General features: G+C 44.2%; 1 protein-coding gene across 1 annotated transcript; it reads left to right on the top strand.

Annotated features, from left to right (window-relative positions):
• The first annotated feature begins 1,529 nt into the window (after window positions 1–1,529).
• HESX1 (HESX homeobox 1) lies at window positions 1,530–10,189 on the top strand. Its single transcript, XM_078775119.1, has 5 exons — window positions 1,530–1,616; window positions 2,431–2,616; window positions 3,418–3,608; window positions 8,660–8,761; window positions 8,909–10,189. Exons 2-5 carry the CDS (start codon window positions 2,508–2,510, stop codon window positions 9,125–9,127), a joined length of 621 nt encoding a protein of 206 aa, XP_078631245.1. The 5' UTR covers window positions 1,530–1,616; window positions 2,431–2,507; the 3' UTR covers window positions 9,128–10,189.
• Window positions 10,190–13,270: the final 3,081 nt, after the last annotated feature.

Here is a 13,270-nt window from a genome sequence, read left to right as displayed (position 1 = left end):
GTGAATGTCGGGACGACATTTCTTTTGAGGGGGAGAGTGTTACGAGAAAAACTACTATCTCCATTTTCATTACTACCACCCCATAAAAAACTCAAAATAATGATGAGATTAATATTAAAACGCAGAAGGCAGCCTGAATGATAGAGTGGAGATGCAACCGCTGACCACCGGGTGTTAACAACACAGTTGCTCTTACAGCACCTCAGGTTGCCGCGAACGGCGTATCGGAAGGCACCAAGCCTGCATCTCCTGTTTTATATCTGCGATTATTATACAATTCAGAATAATGACGAGATTAATATTAAAACTCAGAAACCAGTCCGAATAATAATAATGAGTGGAGATTCAGCCTCGGACCATCTTCTGTGAACAACACCACTGTTCTTACAGCACATCCGGTTGCCGCGAATATGGTGTTTGAATGCGCCAGTCCGGCATCTCATGTTGTGCATCTTTGATTATTATTCCAGTAAAAGAATTTGGAATTGGAATGGCGACACTGCTCTGATCCATCTACCTCATCACCCTGCACCATCACACCGGAATACTGTTATAGTGCAACACCTACTTTGGACTTAATCCTGTTCACATGATCATGTATGGTGTTTATCCTCATCCACATCTTTAAGAATCAAGATCGGAAGCATCGTACGTATGTGTTCGTTTTGATCGTCACAAAAGTCTTGCCGGACTGGGAAGATTCCACAAGCGTTGGTGAGCAATGCACGTCTCCTCTGTTACTCCAAAACTGCTTTTCTTATTTGTATCGTATCGATTGTACCATGTGTCAATATCGTAACATTGATAAACGCATCAGCCGTATGCCCTCCGTCAAATTGACGACAACATACCCTCCTCTGAACGTTCCCTGTGCCTTATTTCACTTACTCTGGCATTGCAAGTAGACTAGACGGATTTCTGACAAATGTGAATGTTCGGTGCATTTTTGCATAAAAGTTGGGAACCTCACTTTTTAATATAATTCGGGTATGCTGAATTCGATTAACCCGGTTCCCAAGCCGAATGTTGAGTTTTTGACCTTCTAATTAGCATAAACAAAATTGCTGCCAAATTGCCATTTTTGGACAATTTCTTTGAACAAGCATTTTTGTATCATGTATATACATGCAGCTCTTTTCCTTTAACTTTACAACTTTTACCACAAAATGCATCGAGAAGCTTATACGTGGCCTTGTTTCATAAATCCGTCTCGTTCTCAACTCTAAAGGATGTGGTATGCCGAACACCAACAAACAGACTTGATCCCTCAACACCTATTATAGGGATTATTACTCCAACCTGTTGACAAGATAAACTCACTCGCTCTAATTACCATTTTAAAGGCCTATTTATCATCAACTCTTAACACTAGGATACCGGGCTGTAACATTGCCAAGTCAACCCGGCCAAGCTCAATCATCCTTGAACTGCACGTTTCCCTGGGCGTTTCTTACCTTCTGCCATCCCCTTGCTTCCCAGCTCCCATTGTTTTGACATAATCAGTCTCCTATATGAATGCCAGAGTGGGTGGGAGATTTGAGCAGCTGAGAGCAAAGGGAAGTAGTAAAAGGGAGTGAGGTGAGGTTGTGGGAAAGGAGCCGAGCAAGAGCTAACAGGTGAGGCACGTACCAGTACAAATGTTGCTTTTGAGTGTCATTGTTTTTGTAAATAAAGTCAAGGCTCTTGGAAGAGCTGCAACACAGAACAGATCAGGATGCAGATGATCAGAAAGAGAGGCGGATGCCAACAGCAGGGCTGAAGGACAAAATAGACAGAGATGGACAAGAGTGATGCGGATAAGAATGAGGGGTAGGAGAGGATGCAGAAGCAAATTCTCAGAAGGGAAAAAATGGAAATTTGGATTAGGTGAGGGAACTTTGTTTTATTACATATCCAGGTCGAAGCTCATGGTTGAGTTGGATGAGTGTGGAAGATCGACAAAATAAGATGTGCATCAGCATAGGTAGAGACATTCGAGTGGATGGGAATAATTAAGTCGAAGGGCTGACAAATATATGTGGGAGATGGTGTTGAGTGATGATGTGTTGAAATGTTAAAATAATGATGGAAAGGGCATAGAGTGACAACCCAAGTAGGGAGAGCAGGAGGGTACAGGGAGTATAAAACGACCACAAGCCGAGTAGGGAGAGCAGGAGGGTACAGGGAGTATAAAACGACCACAACCCAAGTAGGGAGAGCAGGAGGGTACAGGGAGTATGAAACGACCACAACCCAAGTAGGGAGAGCAGGAGGGTACAGGGAGTATAAAACGACCACAACCCAAGTAGGGAGAGCAGGAGGGTACAGGGAGTATAAAACGACCACAACCCAAGTAGGGAGAGCAGGAGGGTACAGGGAGTATAAAACGACCACAAGCCGAGACTTCGGGACGGTAAGGAGATAATGGTTAAAGAAGAATTGCATCTGCAGCTGTTTCACAGGACATCTTGGTGTGTTGGAGAGAGTGGCCAGGAAGACAGACGACCAGAAAGTCAAAGTTTGAGGCCATGCCCACACAACCCTTCTCTATCGCTTGGATCCTGAACTTGCCCGAAGGAGGGAAAGCTCCAACGCATGCGGGGAGCAGGACACGAGACAGCAGGGAAACAATGGCAGGTAAGCACTTTACGTAACCTGAAGGGATTGCTGTGGCTACTGGAGAAAAAGATTGAGAACTTCCTAATTTAAGCCATCTCACAACATGGGCCATGTGGATGTGATTAGAAATATCTGTGTTGTTGAAATGGTGCAGCTGAAGATGGTGTTGAAATGCAGAAGATGAATACGTTACTAAAATTAAATAAATAACATTATAACATTTCTTTTGGTTTGTTTTATATCCATCAATATTGGAATTTACACCTGTTTGTTTTTTTGAAAGCAAGTTCCAACTATGTTCAAATCTTTGCCATTTACAAGGGGCCCGTTGGTCCACTGATCCATTCACCACATTGTAGCATACCTGACTGTCGGGCTTGGGGAAAGGGGGGCGGGGGGATCTTTTGGGTCATCTGGGTCTTTGGGGTCTTCAAAGGTTGAAGGAGTCTCGGCAGTCCAGAGAGTTAAAAGGTACATTTCAAAAGTACTTAATGAATTAATAGATGTATGTAATAAGTAACACACACACACACACACACACACACACACCTCATCCATTTATATTAGATAGTAAATATTGTACATCATATGCAATCGATGAAATGCTTTCTTAAAAAATAAATAAATAATATTAATAAAAAAAGACATTTTGCAATGTATGGATATCAATCCGAAATGGCCAACTACGGCTTCTGGTTAAAAAAAAAAAACCGTAGTCATGACATCACACCATTTTTAGATTCATACCCATGAGACGTCATCAATCGATTGGGTAACGATGCTTCAAAGTGATCTGGAAATGTTCCCACAAACACCCAGCCAGGTGTTATACCTCGAGAACAGCGATTGCAAAGATGCGCACGAGTTCCAAAGATATGGAAAGTGAGAGCGAAAAGAAGAGCGTGGATAAAACACAAGACGGACTGAGAGAGAGCGAGGGAGAGAGCAACGAAGGACGGGAGAGCTGGTACAGAAGTCGACGACCCAGGACTTCCTTTCAGCGGCACCAGGTGTCTCAATTGGATAAAACAGTTTTCTCCCAAAATCATTTTTTGGGAGAAAATAGAGAGATTTTGGGAGAAAATTTGGGAGAAAATTTGGGAGAAAATAAATTTCTAAAGGACATTTTTATATTGGAAAAAATGTGTAGAAAACGATTTGCTTTGTTAAAAAGTTGTCAGGGTGTCCCACGTGCCATTTTTATGCAAATTAAGCCGCCATTGTGGATAAATCGGGCCTCCTTCCCCCAAGCGCTCTCCCTCCCACACATCTCCCTGCTCTCAAATGTTGTGTTTGTGTGCTTCCCCTTCTCTCCCCATCTTGTCTTCCGCTCCCTCTTTTTATATATTTTGTTTGTCTGGTTGATTTGTTTGTGAAGTAAATGTTAGCTCTTTCACGAGCCTCGATTCAGTATACAAAAAAAAACAAAAAAACGTATTCACCATATCTCCACCAATATTACAGATAACTGAAAAAACAAGGTGTCTAGACCCATATTTTGAGGGTCAAAGATCATAAGACCAGTCTTGAAGTGACCGCATGTGTCCTTGGCATGTAAAATATGCAAATTAGTGCTGCCATCAAACACATAGGCTGTTTGAGGGTTATTGATGGAAACGCATGTAATTTCAAAAAAAGTGTTATTTTAAAATGTTTATTTTATCGTCTTATTATTGGTGACTAGGCCTACTCTTTCTCATTCCAGAGTAACAGTTGTGGTAGAAGTGGACATAAGCCATCATGCCCAAACGAAAAGTGCTGATCCTGCAGTCCCCCAAAGCACCAGCAAAACACCCTCTCCACCTACATGCATGCTTCATGTGCTATCCATGTCTGATCATGGCCTTTTTACAACCCTGAGTAAAATCGAAGGAACTGCAAGTGAAAAACTACAGCACCTTCATAGGATCCGGGACCGACGTCTCCGCCAGTCACATGAGTCCCCCTATCGTATGCAATCAGTGTGCGACCAGATCCCCGCAACTCTCCCCGATGACCTGGAAAGTACTGGGTATCACCGTCAGTGTTATCAGCGTTTTACTGGCAACCTGCATCTTCTGGGAGATGAGATCGAACCAGAAGCATCAACCTCGCTATTGCATTCCCCCGTAAACATTCCGATGGATCCGTCTTCCCACCAGAGTGCATTTTCTGTGAGAAAGTAGAGATCAAAGGTGTTGATCGAAAAACTGAGCGAGCTGAAAACTTCTCATCTTGGAAGAACAAAGAAAATGCATGGGAGCAAATCGAATCACGGGCCGAGAAAATGGGTCTATTTCGACTCCATTGACTGGTGAAAAGCACAGACCTCTTTGCTGTTGAGGCCAAACACCATCCATCATGCTTGAGATCCTTCTGCACATCATTCGCTAACTACGAGCGCGGGATTAACAGAGCAAAATAACCAAAGTATACTGAACGCGCTCACATGTCAGCCGCCCATGAGAAGGCACTCGTCTCAGTACGGGAGCACATTCAAACTCATGTCGTCCAGCAGAATGAGGTCCTACGGCTATCTTCCTTGCGCTTGCAATACAGTCACGTGAAAAAGTAAGTACACCCCATGTAAAGTTTTGACTTTTTCAACATATTTCAACATACAGCTATTTGATCGTCATTTCAACAATATTGACAGATAAAGGTGATATAATATAACAAATATCATGAAACATTTACATTTTGTAGTCCATTGTATAATTTAAATAAACATAAATACAAATTTCGCATGTGGAAAAAGTAAGCACACCCTTGGCTCTAATAGGTGGTATTGCCCCCTTTGGCAGAAACAACCTCAAGTAGGCGTTTCTTATTACTGTCTTCCAGTCTCTGACATCGACTGGGAGAAATTTTTGCCCACTCCTCCATGCAGAATTCTTTCAGCTGTGCGATGTTTGAGGGGTTTCTTGCATGCACAGCTCGTTTCAAATCCCCCCACAACATCTCGATGGGATTTAGATCCGGGCTTTGACTTGGCCATTCCAGAACCCTCCATTTCTTTCTTTTCAGCCATTCCTTGGTGGATTTACTGGTATGTTTAGGATCATTGTCATGTTGCAAGGTCCACCTTCGGTTGAGCTTCAACACTCCGACAGATGGCCTCACATTATCCTCAAGCATCCTCTGGTACAATGAATAATTCATAGTGGATTATATGATGGTGAGCTGCCCAGGCCCTGATGCAGCAAAGCTGCCCCAAACCATAATATTTCCACCACCATGCTTTACAGTTGGTATCAGGTTCTTGTGGTCAAATGCTGTCTTTGGTTTTCACCAAACATGTCTTCTGGTACTGTGGCCAAATAGCTCTACCTTTGACTCATCTGTCCAGAGCACATTGTTCTAGAAGTGCTGGTCTTTGCCTAGGTGTTCATTGGCAAACTTTAGTCTTGCCCTGATGTTCTTTCTGGACAGCAAACCTTTCCTCCTGGCACACCTCCCATGTAGATCAAATTTGTGCAGCCTCTTTCTAATGGTAGACTAGTGCACTTTGACATCAACAGTGGCAAGAACTACCTGTAGGTCCCGTGATGACATTCTGGGGTTCTTCGAGACTTCTTTCAGCATCTTGCGGTCTGCTCTCGGGCTGAACTTGCTGGGGTGGCCTGGCCTGAACAAGTTGGCAGTTGTTTTGAATCTTCTCCACTTGTAGATGATCTTCCGGACAGTCGAATGATTGATTTCAAATTATTGTTTGGAGATCTTTTTAAATCCCTTCCCAGACACGTAGGCATCTATAACCTTCTTTCTGAAGGCCTCAGAGAGCTCTTTTGATCTGGGCATGGTGACGCTGCACACTTCAAAAACAAAGAGCAAACCAAACTAAATGTCTGAGGATTAAATAAGACAGATTCCTCCAAGATATGCTCTAACGATGTTCTAATCATTTGCACCTGAGCTGGTGCACCTGATTCTAATTTTAGGTATTTGAAGTAGTGATAAATGTAGGGGTGTACTTACTTTTTCCACATGCGAAATTTGCATTTATGTTTATTTAAATTATACAATGGACTACAAAATGTAAATGTTTCATGATATTTGTTATATTATATCACCTTTATCTATCAATATTGTTGAAATGAAGATCAAATAGCTGTATGTTGAAGTATGTTGAAAGAGTCAAAACTTTACATGGGGTGTACTTACTTTTTCACGTGACTGTATATTGAAGAACTGAAACAGAATGGGTACGAGAACGAGAACTATCGCTCTGAGAAACTACTGAAACGCCTACAGAATGACCCAATCAAGGATCATCTCTCCTTCATGATGGTCGATCATGACAAATTTGATGCCATTTCATTCTGGCTCGTGTACAGTTCGAATATCTCTGTTATTGATGCTCTTGCACGAGCTTACACTCTCGGAAGCACAGACAAATAACAAAACACCGCTCTCCTTCTTCGTGGTAATATTCTACAGGCTTTCAGAGAGTCCCAAAGCCTACCGTGGCCACCAACATCCGACGACATGGAGCTCAGTTCTGATAAGCTTCTACCTTCAGACCTCGTCCGGTTCCTCAGCATGGTTATGTCCGGCAAGGAAGATATGGAGACACGCGAAAAGATGAAGCACCTGGTATTCTCCATCGGGCAAGACATATGCCGTGCAGTGTCAGAGGGAAAATGGAAGTTACCAAAACGCATGCTTCTCTGTGTGACTGTCAGGCACTTGTTCCGTAGCATGCAGCTCACCAAGGTATTGCACAGGCTTGGCCACTCCGAGACCTACGATTTTGGTTTAGAGATGGAAACCGCCCTGGCCAAGGCCCTAGATGAAGTCTCAACCTATCTGACGCCCCAAATCGTGACGGGAGAGGGCAACGTGCTATTTCATTGTGAGTGGGACAACTTGAATAAAATCACTACGAATGTGCACGGCAGCAACATTGTCAACAGTGCGGGGGGAATCATGGTGCAGGAGGTCAAGCCTGGGACCCAGAGCCCCAATGTCCGAACGCTGCCTAAAATGGACAAGTCGCAATAGCGTAGCCTGAAAGTTGATACACCAAAGTCATGATTCTTCAGTGGATGTTGTCCGAGCCAAGCTGCTCCGCAAGATGGTAGGCGAGAACGAGAAACTCACTTCCAAGTCTAAGGTCGACCTGGCTCGCCTTCCTCCCTGCCAGTCCGCTTTGAAGCTGCATGTCCAGCGTGTGAATCACCGCGTCTGCTTGTACAAACGAGCTGACGTACCCATTTTGGAAAAGCCTAAACCCTACGATCAGGGGCAGGGATGGATGAGGCCTGACAAAGGAGTGTTTGAACCGTTGTGGTCATGTGACCCAGTGCTACCAACGTCACTGGTTGATCTCCTGGACACTATTGATCATGAAGAGGAAGATGATGATGATGATGATGATGAGGAGGATGGAGAAGACGAATTTGACTTTGACAGTTTTGATGAAAGCGATGATGAGTGAAGCATGTGATAGTGGAGAACACTGAAATTTCGGTCGAGATAGAGCGTCAATTCAAATTTCCGATAATTCTGGCACTCTTCATTTCCATGTTAACATGCCAACGACACATGTGGTCATTTCAAGACTGGTCTAATAACGATCTTTGACCCTCAAAACATAGGTCTAGACACCTTATTTGTTCAGTTATCTGTAATATTGGCGGCGATATGGTAAAAAATAGATTTTTCGGTAATGGCGGCACTAATTTGCATATTTTCCATGCCAAGGACACGTGGTCACCAAGACTGGTCTTATCATCTTTGACCCTCAAAATATTGGTCTAGACACCTTGTTATTTCAGTTATCTGTAATATTGGCGGAGATATGGTGAATAACAGATTTATCCATAATGGTGACTTAATTTGCATAAGAATGTCACGTGGGACATCCGGACAACTTTTTAACATAGCAAATCGTTTTCTACGCATTTTTTACAATATAAAAACGCCCATTAGAAATTGATTTCCAGGGGTGCACGCTAACCCCCTCTACAACTAGACTAATAGAAACTCTACCTTCAAAAAGTTCCCCCAACTAAACAGCTTTACCCTCTTCCCACATTTAGGATCATCAGACAATGACTGGTTATTTTTTTCTGTGCAGTTGGATGTGATGGAAAGAGCATTCTTCAGAAATCCATATCCAGATGTGTGTACTGCTCGCACCATTGCGCTGCATCTTCAACTGCAGGAGGAGAGAGTCCTGGTAAGAAATCAGAACTGCTTCAACTTCCTGCAAACCCTAACCCTAACCCATCTCCCCCATAATGGACAAATTGCAGGTATAAAAAGATCCTCGTGTTCATTTAGAAACCTTGCTTGAATATCTTCGTTGCTTCTCTGTCCATTTTAGATTTGGTTCCAGAACCGTAGAGCAAGGCTGCGCAGATCCTACAGGGAATCGCAACTCCGAATCGTTTCTCAGACGATGACCTCCATGCCCAACATCCTGAATCGAACTCCTTTCATGGCTCCGCCACCAAGCTCCTGTCACTCTCTTATCCCACAAGCTCAACTGATTTCAACAACTCATCATCTGTCACTGCTTAACCCCCCAACAATCTTAAATTGACAATCTCGTCATCCTTATTATTCATCTCACCTTTAACCTATCAACCCCATATTGCACCGTCCCGATGGAAATATGAATCAACGTTATTGAAATAAAGGAAAAGACCAGATGCGTGGACAGCAAGCATCATGGCAGCGCTATGGAGGAATGTCCCCTTTGTGCTGCCACCGGTCCATAATCTCCTGCCTTTTGAGAGGCAACCACTTTAGCACACATTTAGAAATTAATGTATGAGATTATCCGGAATTTTAATTACAATCATAAACATCAGGGAATTGGGTTTCAATTCCTCTTTTATTCAGCTTCACGGAGTAGAAACAGAGGATATAATGGCTGAGACTGGGGGGAAAGAGGCGGGAATGAGGGCAATGCAAGACAAAAGAGGATAAACAAACAGAAAGAGCCAAGAAAAAAACAGATGAAGGGAAATTGGAAGAAACAGGTAAATAAATGAAAAAGAAAAATGGAAAATAATACAACAACTGCAGCCAGAACACTGCGACATTTCAAACATGCACAACACAACACAAATAACATTCAAAGTTGTTGTTGTTTTTTTTTAACCAGGAAAATAATTACCATTTTCCTTCCGAAATCCCAAAGTGAGTGTCCAAGAAGTAAATTATTTTGTTCACGAAAACGGACTTTCAACCCTGCCAAACAGTGTTGCTGACATAGCATGGAAACCAAGAAAGAATTTTGATGCGCATGCGCAAAATTGGAGGTCACGTCCCTTCAAAGCTGTCCATGCGCTCACGCTTTCGAAGTTAAGTAATTTTTCACAATTGTGTTTTTGTCGAAACTGTATCTTTCTTTCGGTGTGTGTACCTATTGGTGTGTCTTTAATAGGATTCTCGGTGTTGGTTTTTCATACCTGTGTACAGAGTCGTCGGTTAGTTCGTGTCGCGTATTCTGAGGCCTAGTGTAGTAGGCTACCATGTCCGACCTTGGCTTGAGGCTTTGCTTTTGTCTCAGCGGTTCTTCGATTGCGCTGCAATTACTTTTGGTCTCTGTTTTTCCCGTTCTTTTCACCCCATACTTCCTTGTTTAAAATCTCAACTCAAAAAAAAATAAAACCAAAAATATATTTCCTTCTCTGTTCTTATCCGTTTGTTCGTTCTTATTTGTTCGTTCGTTCTTCGACCACATTGTTCATGATCACGTGATCACGTGATCACGTTGTTAAAAAATGTTTCAACTGTCCCCTGAAGAACTGTATTCTGTCATATACGATAACACCTTTTTCTTCTTCTTCTATAAAAGGATGCTTTCGACTTGCTCACCAAATCTATTCATTCCCAAAAAAAATTCCATCTCTTACAGTGCCTCTTTCATACATTCCCTAAACTCTTCAGCACTCCACCCATCCTTCAGCGTCCTCAAATGTATTTTTGACTCGAAGGTCTAAAGAAACTCATTTTGCAATAAATGTTCGTTTCCCATTAATCGTACACTTTTCAAAATCCAATCTCACCCCTCCCCTCCAAATCTTCCCCATCACCCCTTCCTTCCAAAACTTCCACATCACCCCTTCCCTCCAAAATTTCCCCATCACCCCTCTGCTTCAAAACTTCCCCATCACCCCTCCCCTCTAAATCTACCCCCTTGCCCCTCCCCTCCAAATCATCCCCATCACTCATCTCTTTCAAATCTTCCCCCTTGCCCCTCCCCTCCAAATCTGCCCCATCACCCATCCCTTTCAAATCTTCCCCCTTGCCCCTTCCCTCCTAAACTCCCCCCACACCCGTCCCCTCCGAGACTCTCCCTCGCTCCTCCCCTTCTAGACTCCCCTCTCCCCCCTCCTCCTCAAAGCGTCCTCCCCGCTTCTTCCCCCTTCCAACTTTCACCTTCATCTCCCCCAACCTTCTGCCTCACTCTCCCCCCTCCTCAAATAACACCTCACTGCGCCTCACCCAATCACCATCAAACCTTTTGTCCACCCCATTCTTCCCTTTCTCCAAGCTATTCTGAAATCTCTGCCACACCTTCAACAGCTCTCCCTACCTCTTCCTCCTCTTCCACATCTTACCCTACCGCTCCCACCCCCTGTTCTGTATCCAATGCTCCCCCTTCCTCTTCTTTAACAGTATGGACCTCAAACATCCGGGGCCTTCGCTCAAACTTGACTGATCTCTCCATACAGGTTGCTTCTGACAAACCAGACGTGATCTGCTTAACAGAAACTTTCCTCCTTCATGATGTCTCTGATTCCTTGGTATCTTTCCTTGGTATATTCCTTGGTATATTCCAGGTTACTCCCTCCTCCGGTATGAAAGACCTGAGCCTTGTCCTGGAGGTGGGGTTGCTATCTTTATAAAAAAAAACTCTCTTCCTCACTCGCCCTGCACTGCCCTCTCTCCACCTCACCCCCAGGAATACCTTTGGCTACGGCTTCCCCTTCGCTCCCACCTTTTGTTCATATGTGTGTTGTACCGTCCACCAAACAGTGGTGACTCCATCTACATCTTGCTGTCTGACAATATGGACCAACTTCTATCTACCCATACCAACTCTCTCTCTTCCTCATATGTGGTGATTTCAGTTGTCACCATGACAGTTGCCCGGGTGTGGGTACCTCTCTCACCAGCCATGGCTCTTCAGCAAAGGACTTCTGTGACTCACTGGGACTGACACAATCTGTCAATTTCCCGACCCGGATCTCAGTCAACGGAGCATCTTCTCTTCTGGACTTGGTTATGACTAACTTCCCTGAAAATGTCTGCTGCTCTTCTTCTGCTCCAATCGGCTCATCTGATCATGTGCTTGTTAAAGTGGACATCTCTCTGACCATTCTCAGAGAGCCTCCTCAGCGTCGACGAGTCTGGCATTTCACTCAGGCCAACTGGCACGGTCTTCAAGCATCCATCAATCATCTGGACTGGTCTCCCATCTCTACCGCCTCCGACATCAACTCATCCTGGGAATTCGTCCAAAGTAAATTGCTCTCTCTCATGCACAGATTTATCCCATCTCGTCTTCAGTTGTCATACCCTTCCTCCCGTCCATGGTACACGGAATCTTGTGGTGAGGCTATTGCCCAGAAACAACTTGCTTTCGTCTCCTGGAAAGCAAATCCAACGGAAGGAAATCTCATTTCCTTTCACAAAGCCCGAAACAAGTGTGTGTCCACCCTCAGTGTGTGCCAGGAAACAATATCTCTCCGTTCTCAGGACCAAACTCTCTTATCTGTCTCCCTCTTCCAAATCCTGGTGGCATCTGGTCAAATCTGTTTCTGGTGTTTGTTCCCCCTCCATCCCCTCCCTCACCTCAAGCGGCCACACGGCTGACTCCACACGTGAAAAAGCTGAATGCCTCAACTCTGTGTTTGCTTCTAAATCTTGTGTCCTAAACCCATCCCTCTCTGTACCCACCGTACCCAGTCGTACCCAGCTGCTCCTGGACTCTGTGTCCTTCCTCCTGACAAGGTGGAAAAGTTTCTGTCAACCCTCGACTCTGATTCTGCAACTGGACCTGACGGCATCAGCCCACGGGTCCTAAAATCCTGTTCTTCCGCTCTTTCACTCCCTCTCTCTGTTCTCTTCACCCTCTCTTTTGCTCAAGGTCATCTGCCATCTGCTTGGAAATCTGCCAACATCACCGCTTTGCACAAAAAAGGTGCAAAAACAGATCCCAGCAACTACAGACCAATCAGCCTTCTCCCAATTATCAGCAAAGTCATGGAATCCATCATTGCTTCAGATATGAAATCTTTCCTCTTCTCCAATGGCTTGATCTCTGATCATCAATTTGGTTTCAGACCTGGTCACTCTACTCTGGACATGCTGCTTCTGCTTTCTCAACAATGGATGGATGTCCTCAATGCCAAACAGGAAATTAGAGCTGTCTCCCTTGACATATCACGTGCCTTCGATACGGTCTGGCACCCCGCTCTGCTCACCAAACTCTCCTCTTTTGGTATCCATGGAAATCTCCACGCATGGCTGGCGGACTTCCTCTCTAGTCAGAGTCAACGTGTGGCCCTGAATGGGTTTCTCTCATCTCCTCTTCCTGTTCAGGCTGGAGTTCCACAAGGCAGTGTTCTGGGCCCTGTACTTTTTCTGGTCTTCATCAATGATCTCTCTGACTCTCTTGAAAATCCTCTCTATCTCTTTGCTGATGACTCTACCTTCTGTCGCTCCATTC

The sequence above is a fragment of the Myxine glutinosa genome, chromosome 4 (genome assembly GCF_964187855.1).
Source record: "Myxine glutinosa chromosome 4, kmMyxGlut1.1, whole genome shotgun sequence".
Lineage (NCBI taxonomy): Eukaryota > Metazoa > Chordata > Myxini > Myxiniformes > Myxinidae > Myxine > Myxine glutinosa.
This window is presented reverse-complemented; position numbering and strand designations above follow the sequence as displayed.

Coding starts and splice junctions, on each gene's coding strand:
- HESX1 (XM_078775119.1), top strand. CDS start 2,508: ATGCCCACACAACCCTTCTCTATCGCTTGGATCCTGAACTTGCCCGAA. Junction 3,609..8,659: donor CTTCCTTTCAGCGGCACCAG/GTGTCTCAATTG, acceptor TTTTCTGTGCAG/TTGGATGTGATGGAAAGAGC. Junction 8,762..8,908: donor TGCAGGAGGAGAGAGTCCTG/GTAAGAAATCAG, acceptor TGTCCATTTTAG/ATTTGGTTCCAGAACCGTAG.